General features: G+C 43.0%; 1 protein-coding gene across 1 annotated transcript in view; it reads left to right on the top strand.

Annotated features, from left to right (window-relative positions):
• DNAJC5 (DnaJ heat shock protein family (Hsp40) member C5) overlaps positions 1–15,566 on the top strand; it is a 76,118-nt gene that overhangs the window by 33,307 nt on the left and 27,245 nt on the right. Inside the window, exon 3 of the mRNA XM_084854479.1 lies at positions 14,976–15,093. Within this exon, the coding sequence (XP_084710605.1) occupies positions 14,987–15,093 (107 nt within the window). The 5' untranslated portion in view covers positions 14,976–14,986. The remainder of the gene's footprint in view (positions 1–14,975; positions 15,094–15,566) is intronic.

Genomic DNA, 15,566 nt, shown 5'->3' with positions numbered 1-15,566 from the left:
GCATATCGGAGATTGTTAATGTTTCAACCAGAGATTTTAACTCCAGCCTTGGCTTCATCAAGCCCAGCACGTCGCATGATGTGTTCTGAGTACAGGTTGAATAGGTAGGGTGAGAATATACAACCCTGCCGTACTCCTTTCCCAATCTTAAACCAGTCCGTTGTTCCGTGGTCTGTTCTTACCGTTGCTACTTGGTCATTATACAGATTCCTCAGGAGGCGGAGAAGATGACTTGGTATCCCCATCCCACCAAGAACTTGCCACAATTTATGATGATCCACATAGTCAAAGGCTTTAGAATAGTCAATAAAACAGAAATAGATGTTTTTCTGAAAGTCCCTGGCTTTCTCCATTATCCAGCGGATATTGGCAATTTGGTCTCTAGTTCCCCTGCCTTTTCTAAACCCAGCTTGTACATCTGGCAATTCTCGTTCCATGAATTGCTGGAGTCTACCTTTCAAGGTCTTGAGCATTCCCTTACTGGCATGTGAAATAAGTGCCACTGTTCCATAGTTTGAACATTCTTTGGTGCTTCCCTTTTTTGGTATGGGGATATAAGTTGATTTTTCCCAATCTGTTGGCCATTCTTGTGTTTTCCAAATTTGCTGGCATATGGCATGCATCACCTTGACAGCATCATCTTGCAAGATTTTAAACAGTTCAGCTGGGATACTGTCATCTCCTGCTGCCTTGTTATAAGCAATGCTTCTTAAGGCCCATTCAACCTCACTCTTCAGGATGTCTGGCTCTAACTCACTGACCACACCGTCAAATCTATCCCCGATATTATTATCCTTCCTATACAGATCTTCCATATATTCTTGCCACCTTTTCTTGATCTCTTCAGCTTCTGTTAGGTCCTTGCCATCTTTGTTTTTGATCATACCCATTTTTGCCTGGAATTTACCTCCGATGTTTCTAATTTTCTGGAAGAGGTCTCTTGTCCTTCCTGTTCTATTAACTTCTTCCGCTTCCGCGCATTGCTTGTTGAAAAATAATTCCTTATCTCTTCTGGCTAACCTCTGGAATTCTGCATTTAATTGGGCATATCTCCCCCTATCACTGTTGCCTTTTGCTTCCTTCTTTCCTGGGCTGCTTCCAGTGTCTCAGCAGACAGCCATCTTGCCTTCTTGGTTTTCATTTCCTTTGGGACGTTTTTTGTTGCCGCCTCCTGAACAATGTTGCGAACTTCTGTCCATAGTTCTTCTGGGACCCTATCTACTAAATCTAGTCCCTTAAATCTATTCTTCACCTCCACTGCATACTCATGAGGAATATTAGTGAGCTCATATCTAACTGATCTCTGGGTCTTCCCTATTCTCTTTAGTCTGATTCTAAATTGTGCAATAAGAAGTTCATGATCTGAACTACAATCAGCTCCAGGTCTTGTTTTTACCGACTGCATAGATGTCCACCACCTTTGGCTACAGAGGATGTAGTCAATCTGATTTTGGTGTCAACTGTCTGGTGAAGTCCATGTAAAGTCGTCTCTTAGGTTGTTTGAAGAGAGTGTTTGTTATGCACAGTGAGTTGTCTTGGCAAAATTCTATCAGCCTATGTCCTGCTTCATTTTGTTCTCCCAGACCATGCTTGCCTGTAATTCCAGGTGTCGTTTGACTACCCACCTTAGCATTCCAGTCTCCTGTAATGAAAATAACATCTTTGTTTGGCGTACTATCCGGTAGGTGCTGCAGATCCTCATAGAACTGATCTACTTCTGCTTCTTCAGCATCTGTGGTTGGGGCGTATATTTGGATCACTGTGATGTTAAATGGCTTACCCTGAATTGGAATTGAGATCATTCTGTCATTTTTTGGATTGTATCCAAGCACTGCTTTAGCCACTTTCTTATGAATTATGAAGCCTACTCCATTTCTTCTGTGGTCCTCTTGTCCACAGTAGTAGATCTGGTGGTCATTTGATGTGAAGTGGCCCATTCCAGTCCACTTCAGTTCACTGACACCCAAAATGTCTATATTTAATCTTGACATTTCCCCAATAACCACATCCAATTTGCTCTGGCTCATAGATCTTACATTCCAGGTTCCTATGGTGTGTTGATCTTTAGAACATCGGATTCGTCGTTCACCACCAGCACGTGCCATTGGCTGCTAGTTGTCCTTTCGGCTTTGAGCTAGCTGCGTCATCACATCTGGGGCTAGTTGAACTTATCCTCTGTTCCTCCCCAGTAGCATTTTGACTATCTTCCAACCTGGGAGTCCCATCTTCCGATGGTATACTGACATATCTCTGGTTGTACTGATCCATTTAGTTTTCATGGCAAGAATACTGGGGTGGGTTGCCATTTCCTTCCCCAGGCATCGTATTTAGTCTGACCTCTCTGCCATGACCTTCCCGTCTTGGGTGTCCCTTCACGGTTTAGCTCATGACGTCATTGAGGTGCTCAAGCTCCAGCACCATGACAAGGTAACGATCTCCTTTGCTGAGGTGATCTGTGCTATTTTTGATTTATGTCACATTTGGCTTATTTATGGCATATTTGGGAGTGAAGAAGGAATTTGCTGCGGGTTGAATTAGCAGGTGACAGTTCTTGTTTTTCGCATGCAGTACAACTTGCTTGTTGGAAGTCATACAGGCAAAGGGATAGAGTAGGAATTTTCCCACTCAGGAACAGACCCATGTGTACTTGGCACAAAATCAGATCTACATTCTGATGATGTGTAACACACATCTTTTTCAAGTAAATAGAAATAATATATCTAGAATAAATTATACAAATTAAGCACTCACTGCTATATGTCCCCTTGGCTTGTCAAACTCCATTCCATTGTGGATTTTGGGTTCATTCTGCTTCCTGATTCTTCTCCCTATTTCCTGATCACTTTCATGTTTTCTTCCTTTGTTCATTCTGTCTGTAGTATGTGCTGTAGTCTTAATAAGCTTTCTGTACTGCACAACCTGCTTTTTCCACTTCCTTGCACTTACCTTACAGAACCTTTGCTTCAGTATCTCTGCAGCTGCCCTCTTGCCTGCTGGCCTTCTGTCTCTCATACTTCCTACTGTGGGAAGGATGTGATAGTGCTGTGACCTTCCAGATACTTCTTTAAATATTCTTTTCTCTGTCCATTACTTGTTGCTGTTCTAAAGTCCATTCCATCCATCTCTTCTCCCCTCTGTTGGCGCTAACCCTTACCTAGCACAGCTCTGATGCTTGGTTTCCCTCCTTTTCCTCTCAGTCACCTGCCTTATTGTTGGGGACTTTAATATTCATGTTGATTATCCCAATCAGCCCCTCATATCTCTTGTTCACTCCTTTTGATCACTATTTTCACTACAGACCTGCCCACTCATTGCTCCAATCATTGTTCTGTCTCTAGAGTTCCCATCTGAGCATAATTCCCTCCAATTTCCACTGCACAATCTTCTGTGGTCACTGTGAATTCTCTGCTGCCCGTGCTTTCCTCCTTACCATCATTTGACTCCATGCTGTCTTCTCCCTGTCCATCCATTCTGCGCACCCATTTAGACCATAAACATGGCTGCTTTCCCTCCCCAACCACCAAAAAAATCTGGTTTTGCACTCATGCTCCTGATCTGCTTCCCTGACTTCCTAGTTTGGAGTAGCCACCATACTTTGGGCTTAAACCCTCCCCTTCTTTTGTATCACTTACTGGTTAGAACAGTTTCTCCTTTCTGCTGGCTGGTCACCTCTCCAAGTCCCTCTGCATGAGCAGTTTATTTTTTATTTTTTTAAAAAAGCATCCTGATGCTTTGTATCTCCCTTGTCCTCACTCCTTATTGCCATTCCCCAGCCCTTTTCCTAGTCTGGCCCTTCTAATACAGATTTCTAGCCCTCTAAGCAAGGACCTGGTCTTTTCCATGTTCTGTATAACACAAATGATGTCATGTGTGCTATTTAATTGTTTAGTAGTAGATTTTCCCAGGCATAACCTACACATTAAGTTCCCTGCTGCCATAAGAGCTAGAAACTTGCTTTCTAAAAATTAATATTGATATCCTCAAGATGCTAAATTTTGTTCCAGTCCCTGTGCTTTTGCAAAATACACTCAGCCCTATGTACGCACCAGTGAGAGTGTTAAAGGCTAAAGAGGGTTGTCAACACCACCCAGTTTGTAGTTGAGGGAAAGATTTGAAGAAATTGATTTCTAGACTTTGGTTAATCTTAGATGAATATGCAGGAAATTTCATACTGATTCAACTCTAAATTTTGCATCACTACAGAGTTTGGCCCTTGGAGCCCAAGGCTAAACTGTTTTATTTAAATAGTGCATCGTATCTTCAGGGTCCCCTTCATGGATCACTGCCTTGTTGTGGCGAAGGGGCTTGCGTAACTCAGTGAAGCCATAAGCTATGCCGTGCAGGGCCACCCAAGACGGACAGGTCATGGCAGAGAGTTCTGACAAAATGTGGTCCACTGGAGAAGGAAATGGCAACCCACTCCAGTATTCTTGCCAAGAAAACCCCATGGAACGTATCACAAGGCTAAAAGATATGACGCCGGAAGATGAGCCCCTCAGGTCGGAAGGTGTCCAATATGCTACTGGGGAAGAGCAGAGGGTATTTCCAAGTAGCGCCAGAAAGAGTGAAGCGGCTGGACCAAAGCCGAAAGGACACTCAGCTGTGGATGTGTCTGGCGGTGAAAAGAAAATCCGATGCTGTAAAGAACAATATTGTTTAGGAACCTGGAATGTCAGATCAATGAATCAAGGTAAGCTGGAGGTGGTCAAACATGAGATGGCAAGATTGAACATCGACATCTTGGGAATCAGCGAACTAAAATGGACAGGCATGGGCGAATTTAATTCAGGTGACCATCATATCTACTATTGTGGGCAAGAATCCCTTAGAAGAAATGGAGTAGCACTCATAGTCAACAAAAGGGTGGGAAAAGCAGTACTGGGGTACAATCTTAAAAATGATAGAATGATCTCAGTACGAATCCAAGGCAAACCATTCAACATCACAGTAATTCAAGTCTATGCCCCAACCACTGAGGCCGAAGAAGCTGAGGTTGATCGGTTCTATGAAGACCTCCAACACCTTCTAGAACTAACACCAAATAAAGATGTCCTCTTCATCATAGGGGATTGGAATGCTAAAGTAGGAAGTCAAGAAATCACCGGGATAACAGGCAGGCATGGCCTTGGTGTACAAAATGAAGCAGGACAAAAGCTAATAGAGTTTTGCCAAGAGAACATGCTGATCTGAGAACAAACACTCTTTTCCAACAGCACAAGAGGCGACTCTACACATGGACGTCACCAGATGGTCAATATCGAAATCAGATTGATTATGTCCTTTGCAGCCAAAGATGGAGAAGCTCCATACAGTCAGTCAAAACAAGACCTGGAGCTGACTGTGGCTCAGATCATGAGCTGCTTCTTGCAAAATTTTGGCTTAAATTGAAGAACGTCGGGAAAACCACTAAACCGTTCAGGTATGACCTAAATCATATCCCTGATGAATATACAGTGGAGGTGAGGAATAGATTTCAGGGATTAGACCTGATAGACAGAGTGCCTGAGGAACTATGGACGGAGGTCCGTAACATTGTTCAGGAGGCAGCAACGAAATCCGTCCCAAAGAAAAAGAAATGCAAGAAAGCCAAGTGGCTGTCTGAGGAGGCTTTACAAGTAGCTGAGGAAAGAAGGGAAGCGAAAAGCAAGGGAGAAAGGGGAAGATATACCCAACTGAATGCAGAGTTCCAGAGAATAGCAAGGAGAGACAAGAAGGCCTTCTTAAATGAACAATGCAAAGAAATCGAGGAAAACAACAGAATGGGAAAGACTAGAGATCTCTTCAAGAAAATTGGAGATCTCAAGGGAACGTTTTGTGCAAAGACGGGCATGATCAAGGACAAAGAAGGCAGGGACCTAACAGAAGCAGATGAGATTAAGAAGAGGTGGCAAGAATACACAGAAGAACTATACAGGAAAGATCTGAATGTCCCTGATAGCCATGATAGTGCGGTCACTGAACTTGAGCCGGACATCCTAGAGAGTGAAGTCAAGAGGGCCTTAGGAAGCATTAGTAACAACAAAGCTAGTGGAGATGACATTATTCCAGCCGAGCTATTTAAAATCCTAAAAGATGATGCTGTTAAAGTGCTGCATTCAATATGCCAACAAATCTGGAACACTCAACAGTGGCCACAAGACTGGAAAAGGTCAGTTTACATTCCAATTCCAAAGAAGGGCAACGCCAAAGAGTGTTCAAACTACCGCACAATTGCGCTCATTTCACATGCCAGCAAGGTGATGCTCAAAATCCTACAAGCTAGGCTTCAGCAGTATGCGAACCGAGAACTACCGGAAGTACAAGCTGGGTTTAGAAGAGGCAGAGGAACTAGAGATCAAATCGCCAACATTCGCTGCATCATGGAGAAAGCAAGAGAATTCCAGAAAAATGTCTATTTCTGCTTCATTGACTACGCTAAAGCCTTTGATTGTGTGGATCACAACAAACTGTGGCAAATTCTGAAAGTGATGGGAGTACCAGACCACCTTACCTGTCTCCTGAGAAACCTGTACGAGGGTCAAGAAGCAACAGTAAGAACCAGAGATGGAACAACCGATTGGTTCAAAATTGGGAAAGGAGTACGACAAGGCTGCATATTGTCGCCCTGCTTATTTAACTTATATGCAGAGTACATCATGAGAAATGCCGGGTTGGATGAATCAGAGGTCGGAATTAAGATTGCTGGGAGAATTATCAACAACCTCCGATATGCAGACGATACCACCCTAATGGCAGAAAGCGAAGAGGATCTCAAGAGCTTCTTGTTGAGGGTGAAAGAGGAGAGTGCAAAAGCTGGTTTGAAACTCAACATTAAAAAAACTAAGATCATGGCATCTGGCCCTATCACTTCCTGGCATATAGAAGGGGAAGAAATGGAAGCAGTGACAGATTTTACTTTCTTGGGCTCCAAGATCACCGCAGATGGTGACTGTAGCCATGAAATTAAAAGACGCTTGCTCCTTGGGAGGAAAGCTATGGCAAACCTAGACAGCATAGTAAGAAGCAGAGACATCACCTTGCCGACAAAGGTCCATCTAATCAAAGCTATGGTTTTCCCAGTAGTAATGTATGGCTGTGAGAGCTGGACTATAAGGAAGGCTGAGCGCCGAAGAATTGATGCTTTCAAACTGTGGTGCTGGAGAAGACTCTTACGAGTCCCCTGGACTGCAAGGAGGTCAAATCAGTCCATCCTAAAGGAAATCAACCCTGAGTGCTCATTGGAAGGACAGATAATGAAGCTGAAGCTCCAATATTTTGGCCACCTAATGCGAAGAGAAAACTCCCTGGAAAAGACCCTGATGCTGGGAAAGACTGAAGGCAAAAGGAGAAGGGGACGGCAGAGGATGAGATGGCTAGATAGCATCACGGATGCAATGAATATGAACTTGAGCACGCTCCGGGAAAGAGCGCAGGACAGGAAGGCCTAGCGTGCTATGGTCCATGGGGTCACGAAGAGTCGGACACGACTGAACAACAACAACAATCTTCAGGGTGTTTCTACATTAAAAAACGCCCCCCCCCCCACAAACCCCCACATCGTTTCTGGAGCTTCCTGCTTTCATTTTCTTTGCGGGATTAGGAAGGCCTCCTTTACATGGCAGACACGTGGTTTGAACTGAAGGAGTGCCTTCCTTTCTCCCTCCCTGGAATGTGTGCAAAGGAGCGGGGTGGGGGGTGGGTTCTTGTTTCTGTAGCTTAACGTCTGATGTACTCTCTTCTCACAGCCCACAGGAAACCTCTGACTTACTTCTGAGTAGACATAAAATGTAGGATTGCACTGTAAGTCTGCAATCCTCGACACACTTACATGGGAGTAAACCCCATTGAACTCAATGGGACTTACTTCTGAGTAGACTTAAGATCACCCTGTAAGTCTGCAAGCCTTGGCACACTTATTATGGAGTAAGCCCCACTGAACTTAATGGGGTGCTCTGAATCAACAGAGGACATTGGTTCTGAGCTTGGTGGGGTGGGGCATCAGATGTGTCTCCCTTCATTGCAGGGAGGCATTTTACCCTCTTCTCCCTCCATCAGAAAAACATGCTCAAGCATTTGCATGGCAGACACCTGGGAACTGAGGAAAATCCTTCCTCAGCAAGACTTGAGCGGAGGCAGGAGTTGCAACCAACAGGCGATTCTTGCCCTTGCGCCTGTCAAATCAAATCTGCTCCTGCACACCCACTCCCATCCTCACTGCCTTCAGCAACTGAAAACAAACGCCCACAGCAGGCAGACAGAGTGGTTTCTCCCGCTATTGGAGAATTTGACAGGGAGGTCATGGCGCTCCTGTTCCATGAGCTGGAAAAAATACAGTTTTTGCGTTTGGGGAAAACACGGGATAGGCTGGGGGAAATGGTGGGAGACACCCTGTGAGAGAGCCATCTCAATAGCAGGATAAAAGCTCCATGTGATGACCTGCTCCGTATGATGACCCGCTCCGTCAAAGCTCTCAAGCATGACTAGCACAACATTTGGCAAGGTGTAAGTGGAAGGTAGCTTTCAGCAGAGCTTTCATCCACATTTCACAAGCTCTTCACATCTTAACTGAGCTGAGAACAAGTTTTGCAAGACAGCATCCTGTTGCTTTTTCTGCATTACTTCCTCAAGTGGTATTTTTTTTCCTGCTAAGTTTTAATTCTGGGGTGGACACTATCTGCCCCCAGGATGTGAGCATGATCTGAATATTTGCCTCTGGCATGGAATGTATCAAGTTCTTATTGCTGATCTTGAGAACCAGATAATGGAATTTATTTTTGTTTTGCTTTCTGAATATATTTTATAGAGAGTAGATGGGCCAGTACAACCAAAGGGAAAGAGTTAAATTGGCTGAGAGCAGAGTGCTTTAAAAATACCTTTTGCAAAGGCCTATTTAATCTAATGCAGGCTAGTGGAAATGATCTAATCCAAAAATAGCTGGCAGCCAGTCTTGTCTCAGAGTGTTTGCTGCTGAAGAATGGCTGATAATGATGATCTCGTAGCTTTGTTAGAGGCCTTGCTGGACTTGATCATGGGAGGGTTGAAATGCTAAAAATTGGATGGAAGAGAAAATCAAGTTTCAGTTGTTGTTTTTCCAGCTGAGCTTTGTTCAAAACTGTTTGCCTTTTTTGCTGTTGTTGTTGTACAGTCGTTCAGTCGTGTCCGACTCTTTGTGACTCCATGGACCATAGCACGCCAGGCCTTCCTGTCCTGCGCTCTCTCCCGGAGCGTGCTCAAGTCCATATTCATTGCATCAGTGATGCTATCTAGCCATCTCATCCTCTGCCGTCTTCAAATACTGAATTATACACACATGCCAGTATGAGTAAAAATACCAAGTGCCTATATCTTAGGCTGTAAATTTGGGCTTAACCCAAAGAAAGGATATTTCCTGGGAAGGATATTGCTTTTGTTTGTTAATGCTTTAATTGCTCTAGTCGCAGCTAGCAATATAGTTGCCTCTGCATATTGGGCTAGATGCTTCGCTGGTGATGGGAAGCACATCTAGGGGTTTTCATTCTGCCATATACATGTTCATGAGTGCTGGGAAGAAAGATCATATGGCCTCCAAAGGGAAGAAGAAATTAAAGACAACACCTTTTTTTAAAAAAAAGTGGGGGCATTCAAAATGGTATGGCTAGATGTGGGAGGGATTTGTGACTGCTTACACTGATGAACTCACAGTTACCATTCAGTTGGTACCCTTAACAGTAGTGTAACAGCCATCCTTACATTAAAACAGGTGTGGTTGTCTTGGGTTGTCTGGGTGAATTAAGTGTTCTGGGTGAATTAAGTGGTAGCTGCACAGTCCTGTCTCCTGCCCACCAAAATCATTTGTCCCTGGGAAATGGGTTCACTTTGACTCATAAGGTATTGGTTCTGTAAGAAATTCTGCCCTTGTTCTAGATACAGTCATCAAGATTTTAACTGTGGATTCCTTAATAGATATTAAACAGTAAAATGCTTAATGCCCCTTGAAGCATTGTGGAGAATTCATTAACTTGTGTATAATTCACTTTGCTAAGATAATGCCTTTTTTGCCTGAGGCAAAGATTGTGAGCCACCCTAAGAACCTTTTGTTATAGGGCTTTGATTGATTTTGTTATCTTCAATCAAATAAATAAGAGGGTGTAAGAACGAAGGATGCACAAAAACATATGTTTTGTTCAAAATGGTTGAAATTTTTGGAGTATTTCCCTTCTTGACAGCTTTCTCAGATGCTAAAAAAAATTATTGCAAAAACTTGCTGTTCGTCCAACCAATTTTAGTAAGGGCAGACCAGTTTGGCTAGAAAATGGCCACCAGGTGTTTTTGGAGCTGCAGGCAGGGTCTAACTCTGCCTGTTCAAATCAATGGAGGCTCTCCATTGATTTGAAAGGTGGGGTTAAAGACCCTTTGTTGTTGTTTATTCAGTCAGTCGCTTCCGACTCTTCGTGACTTCAAGGACCAGCCCATGCCAGAGCTTCCTGTCAGCTGTCGCCACCCCCAGCTACCCCAGGTCGAGCCTGTTACCTCCAGAATATCATCCATCCACCTTGCCCTTGGTTCGCCCCTCTTCCTTTTGCCTTCTACTTTCCCTAGCATCAGCATCTTCTCCAGAGTATCCTGTCTTCTCATGATGTGGCCAAAGTACTTCAGTTTTGCCTTTAATATCATTCCCTTAAGTGAACAGTCTGGCTTTATTTCCTGGAGTATGGACTGGTTTGATCTTCTTGCAGTCCAAGGCACTCTCAGAATTTTCCTCCAGCACCACAGTTCAGTTAAAGACCCTGCTGCTCTGAAAAATGACTGGTGCAGGGCAGAAAGCAACCTCCCCTTGTTGAAGGTGGCTGGGCCATAATGATCTTCAGTAAGGGGCTGACTTTTCACCTGCTTCAGCCATTTTGGGACCTGCACACGCTGCATCCTAAGATCATTATTATTTATTACATTTCTATATTATTTATTACATTTCTATACTGCCCAATAGCCGAAGCACTCTGGGTGGTTCACAAAAAATTAAAATACAATATAGAGAGATTAAAAATCATTTACATAAAAACACCTGAATAGAAAATATACACAAAAGAAACATATATCTAAAACAACTTCAGACAAACAAGCTCAAAAGCAAACAACCATAGCAATGCCTGGGAGAAGAGAAAGGACTTAACCTGGCGCCGAAAAGATAACAATGTTGGTGTCAGGCAGGCCTCATCGGGGAGATCATTCCATAATTTGGGGCCACCACCGAGAAGGCCCTCTTCCTTGTCATTGTCTTCCGAGCTTCCCTCAGGGTAGGCAGCCGGAGGAGGGCCTTAGATGCGGAGTGTAGTATACGGCTAGGTTTGTGTCAGGAGAGGTGCTCCGTCAGGTATTGTGGTCCCAAGCCTTGTAAGGCTTTATAGGTTAAAACCAGCACCTTTAATTGGGCTTGGAAACATACAGGCAGCCAGTGCAAGCGGGCCAGAGTTGGTCTTATATGTTTAGACCTTCTGGTCCCTGTTATCAGTCTGGCCACTGCATTTTGCAGCAATTGCATCATGGGCATTGTGCAGGAGCACTCGCATATTCAAATGCTCATTCCATCTCTATTAAGGAGAGATCAGCTTGGCTAGACAATAGCAACCATGTTGGTAGCCCAAAAGGGTGTTGCATAAACACTTTAGAGTTTTTATCATGTATTGGATTATTTTATCACAGTATTTCCAAAGTCTGTGTGGAAAAGAGGACTGTCATATATTTTTTTAAAGCTCATAATCAGAAGATAAAATCTCCTGTTTCTTCCCTACCCATTTTTCCTTGTGTGTCATTTCTTTTTAGAATGTAAGCCTCTGAGCAGGGACTGCCTTGTTTTACGGATTGTATGTAAGCCACTCTGGGAATCTTTTGGGCTGATGAGTGGAATAATAAAATAAATAAGGTATCAAATAGAACTCAAATAGAATTTTGGGGCCTATGACAAGGAAATCTATAGTCATTAGAGAGGCACAGTTCTTGCTGTTATTGCACTTAATTCTATGTTTGTGGCCAAGTTAGGAAGAGGGTGGGTGGGATTTATTTATAAGGGAATTTATACGCTCTTCAGTGAACAATAAAACACTAGGAACAATTATGCAATTAAAATACTAGGACAAATAAAAATGCAATTAAACTTAGAGCAAGATGGAATCACTGAAAGTATCATCAATCAACAGGTGGAAAGGAAAAAAACGCTTACCCCAACCAAACCTAGGTGAATATTTTTTAAAGCTCATCTGAAGCTCAAAAGAGAGGGAGCCAACTGAACCTCTCCAGTATGGAGTTCTATGGCCTAGGCACCATGGTTGAGAGGGCCCTATCCCATGTTCTAGCTTGCCGCACCTCAGATGGCAACAGGATATGGAGCAAGGCCTCTGATGTTGAACAGAGTTGGTGGGCAGGTTCATATGGGAAGAGGCAGTCTTACAAATCATGATATAGCAGGTGTTTATTTTACTCTGTTCCCTTTCATAGAGCCTGTGGCATCATTGTTTTTGATATTTGGGTTTGAGAGGGTTGTCCATTTTAATATATTCTTACATTTGTTGGTTGGAACCTATTTAAGGTGTTTGTAGAAACATAAAATGTTTATATTTTAAGCTGCAGGGTGTCGTTTTGTGGTAGATAAAATAACAGTGCTGTGTTGTTGGTAGGATTAAATAGTCATCTCTTGGACTCAAGGGTACAAGAGGTATTCATCCATGAGTCATTATCACATTGTGTAGACGCAGACTGATGGTTCTGTTTCACACTAGACACATGGAATGCTTCCCAGCCACCTGGGACAGCAAGAAATGTAAAATTTCTTCTGTAAACTTTGAATTTGCTTTTCAGGCTGCTATAACATGCCAGACAGACTTTGTGTCTACTCTGAGTTTCTGCAGTCTTGAGCCATCTGATGTGTCTTCTCTTACCTGTCTTCATGAATAATGTTGGGATGTTTTGCTGCTCCTTAACTATGTAGTTCCTGTGTGCTTAAATTGACATTTGTTTTGGCTGTCATATAGTACAGGCCTCTGAAAATGGTGCTTAAAATATATTCTAATTGACATCAGATGGTAATGAGGCTTCACACATTTCTCTCTGTGTCTCAGTAGAAACTTGCCTCACTCTAAAGTGAAGTTTTTTTAAAAAAAAATTATCTAGATTTTAAAGTAATTGTCCCTACGACTTCTTCCTGGATTCAGAATTACCTTCTAGCTCTGACATATTCTCTGAACTGTAACTGAGCTGATCACTATTCCGTAGTTATGTAGGCACCATAGGCTCGCAAGTGGAATGTGGTAAGTGCTTAGTCTGGCAAACTAAGTCAAACTCTCAGAGCTGTTTGAAAAGTCACCTTCTTCAACATAGACCATTTTCTGGCCATAATTACTCCTTGCCATTTTATAATATTTTGGAATGTCCATCTTTAGAGCATTGTACACATTTCTGGCTGTCCCTGATGATGGTGGTGGTGGTGGTGGTGGTAGAGATGGAAAATATAGAAAGGGGCAATTGATGTCATCAGGGAGGGTGAGAGTATTAGTTTGTGAAGATTGGCTTTAGTCATTTAGACACTTTGGTTTAGATAGCGGATGATGAGACCATGAGTAGTACGGACAGAAATTTACTTTCAAAATGCAAATCCTTGAGTGCCTCTGCATCCAGTGGATAAGCAGCAGGGCTAAGACAATGAAGTAAATACTTTATGAAATGTGTAATCAGTGGAATTCATTGCCACAGAATATGATGATGATCATTAGCATAAATGGATAAATCAGCCTTGTATTTAAGCACTAGCCTGGTAGCCATAGGAGCAGGTGAGCATATTGAATTCTATGCAGGCGAATGAGCAGGCTGGTGGAGGAGGGACAGAGCACTCTCTCCTCTGAACCCAGCATAGAAACCAAGTGTGCTGCCAGAGGAGGAAAGTCCCCCCTTCTATACCTGGCATAAAAATGTGGTGGGCTGCTGCGGGAGGAATAGAACTCTCCATCTCTCCTCTGCCAGCTCCCAGCAAGCTGTTAAGCATTTTTGCAGGCTAGTAACCTTTTTGGGCTTATTTACAAAGCTGGGATAGGTGCATGATGGATAGGGCTTTCAGTGTTTTCTAGGCATCGCATCCAGAAGCATACCTTCCATGTTCATGCTTACTATATTCCAGTTCCAATATACAAGGAATTGATTGTAAGGGCTGAATATTGCCATCATGATAAGTTCATGAACTATTCTGCAGTATCTGTTTGGGCAACATTGAAACAGAGCACTGGCCTAAGAAGGACTAATTGTCCATTGGTCTGACCCATTATAGTAATTGCATCCTTATGAGCTACTCAGTAGCAAAGCAGCTTTGAATGGCTAATGACACTCTTAACATGACATCCCACTGCTCTCATAATCATTTGTCAAATAATACAAAGAGAAAGTTGGGAAAGTTGCTTTACTTAGAAAATAGATGTGGGGTAAGCATTAATTTGCATCTAGAGCTAGGCTGGAGTGCTGCTTGAATTCTAGTGGGCATTTTTACTATCACCATAAAAATACTGCCTGTGTGCTGTGGTTTTTTGTTACACCTTGTTGGTGCAAATTAGTTGAGTGTTTTTGAAGGTTAACTATAGATCAACACTTTTTAAATGAGATATGGGATTTTAACAAATACTGCTGGGATCACAAAAATAGCATGTTCATCTTTTCAAAGATAGGTCTTTAAAAAACAGTATCTCCCTCTGAAAAGGGTTGGGTGAAGCTAAAGGTTATAAACTTTCTAATGTCATGCTCTTCTTTTGGGGAGTTCAGAGCAGCACGCATGGGGTTATCCCACTTGATCCTCTCAATGCTCCCCTGAGGTCGGTTGGACAGGGAGATGATGGTGGTCACCAAGTGTGCTTCATGGCTGAGCAGGGGATATGAACCCTGGTGTCTCTCATCCAAATTCACCATCCTGCCCATTGCACAGTGCTGGTGTTACCTAGGTTACAAGCTGATTTTACTCCATATCCTAAATGTTTTTCTTCCAGGTTAGCTCAAGATGGGAGACCAGAGGCAACGTTCATTGTCTACGTCTGGGGAATCATTGTACCATGTGCTAGGACTGGACAAGAATGCTACCTCAGATGATATTAAAAAGTCATACCGGTAAGGAGGTCCAAAGCACCATACATTTCTGCTACCTGTGAGCTTTCTTCCCTATTGATAGTTGCTGAACACTGCCGATGATGGTAGTCTTTTGGTTTTTTTTAAATGTACTCAGCTTGGCTTATCTGAAACATAAACTCTCACATGATAGCTGCCATTTCCATTTTCAAAAACATAGGAATCTACCCAAACTTCCTTACTCTGTGTCATGTCATGGATATTACAGAAAAATAAGAACATAATAGCCGTGCTGGAACAGACCAAAGGCCTCTCTAGTCCAACGTTCTGTTTACACAGTGGCTGTCCAGACACCCCAATGGGAAGCCCACAAGCAGGACATGAGTGCAACAGCACCCTCCTGCTCGTGTTCCCCAGCAACTGGATTGATTGTCATCCCAAAAGTATTTGCAACTTTGGTATAAGGCATCACTTCATTTAGTTTTAAAATAAATTTTGTAAAATCTTGCCACTTA

This window comes from Heloderma suspectum, chromosome 4, assembly GCF_057233095.1.
Source record: "Heloderma suspectum isolate Gila_16-S chromosome 4, 16-S_ref, whole genome shotgun sequence".
NCBI classification, from domain to species: Eukaryota; Metazoa; Chordata; class Lepidosauria; order Squamata; family Helodermatidae; genus Heloderma; species Heloderma suspectum.
The sequence above is the reverse complement of the archived record's forward strand: the minus strand, read 5'-3'. Positions and strand labels throughout refer to the sequence as shown.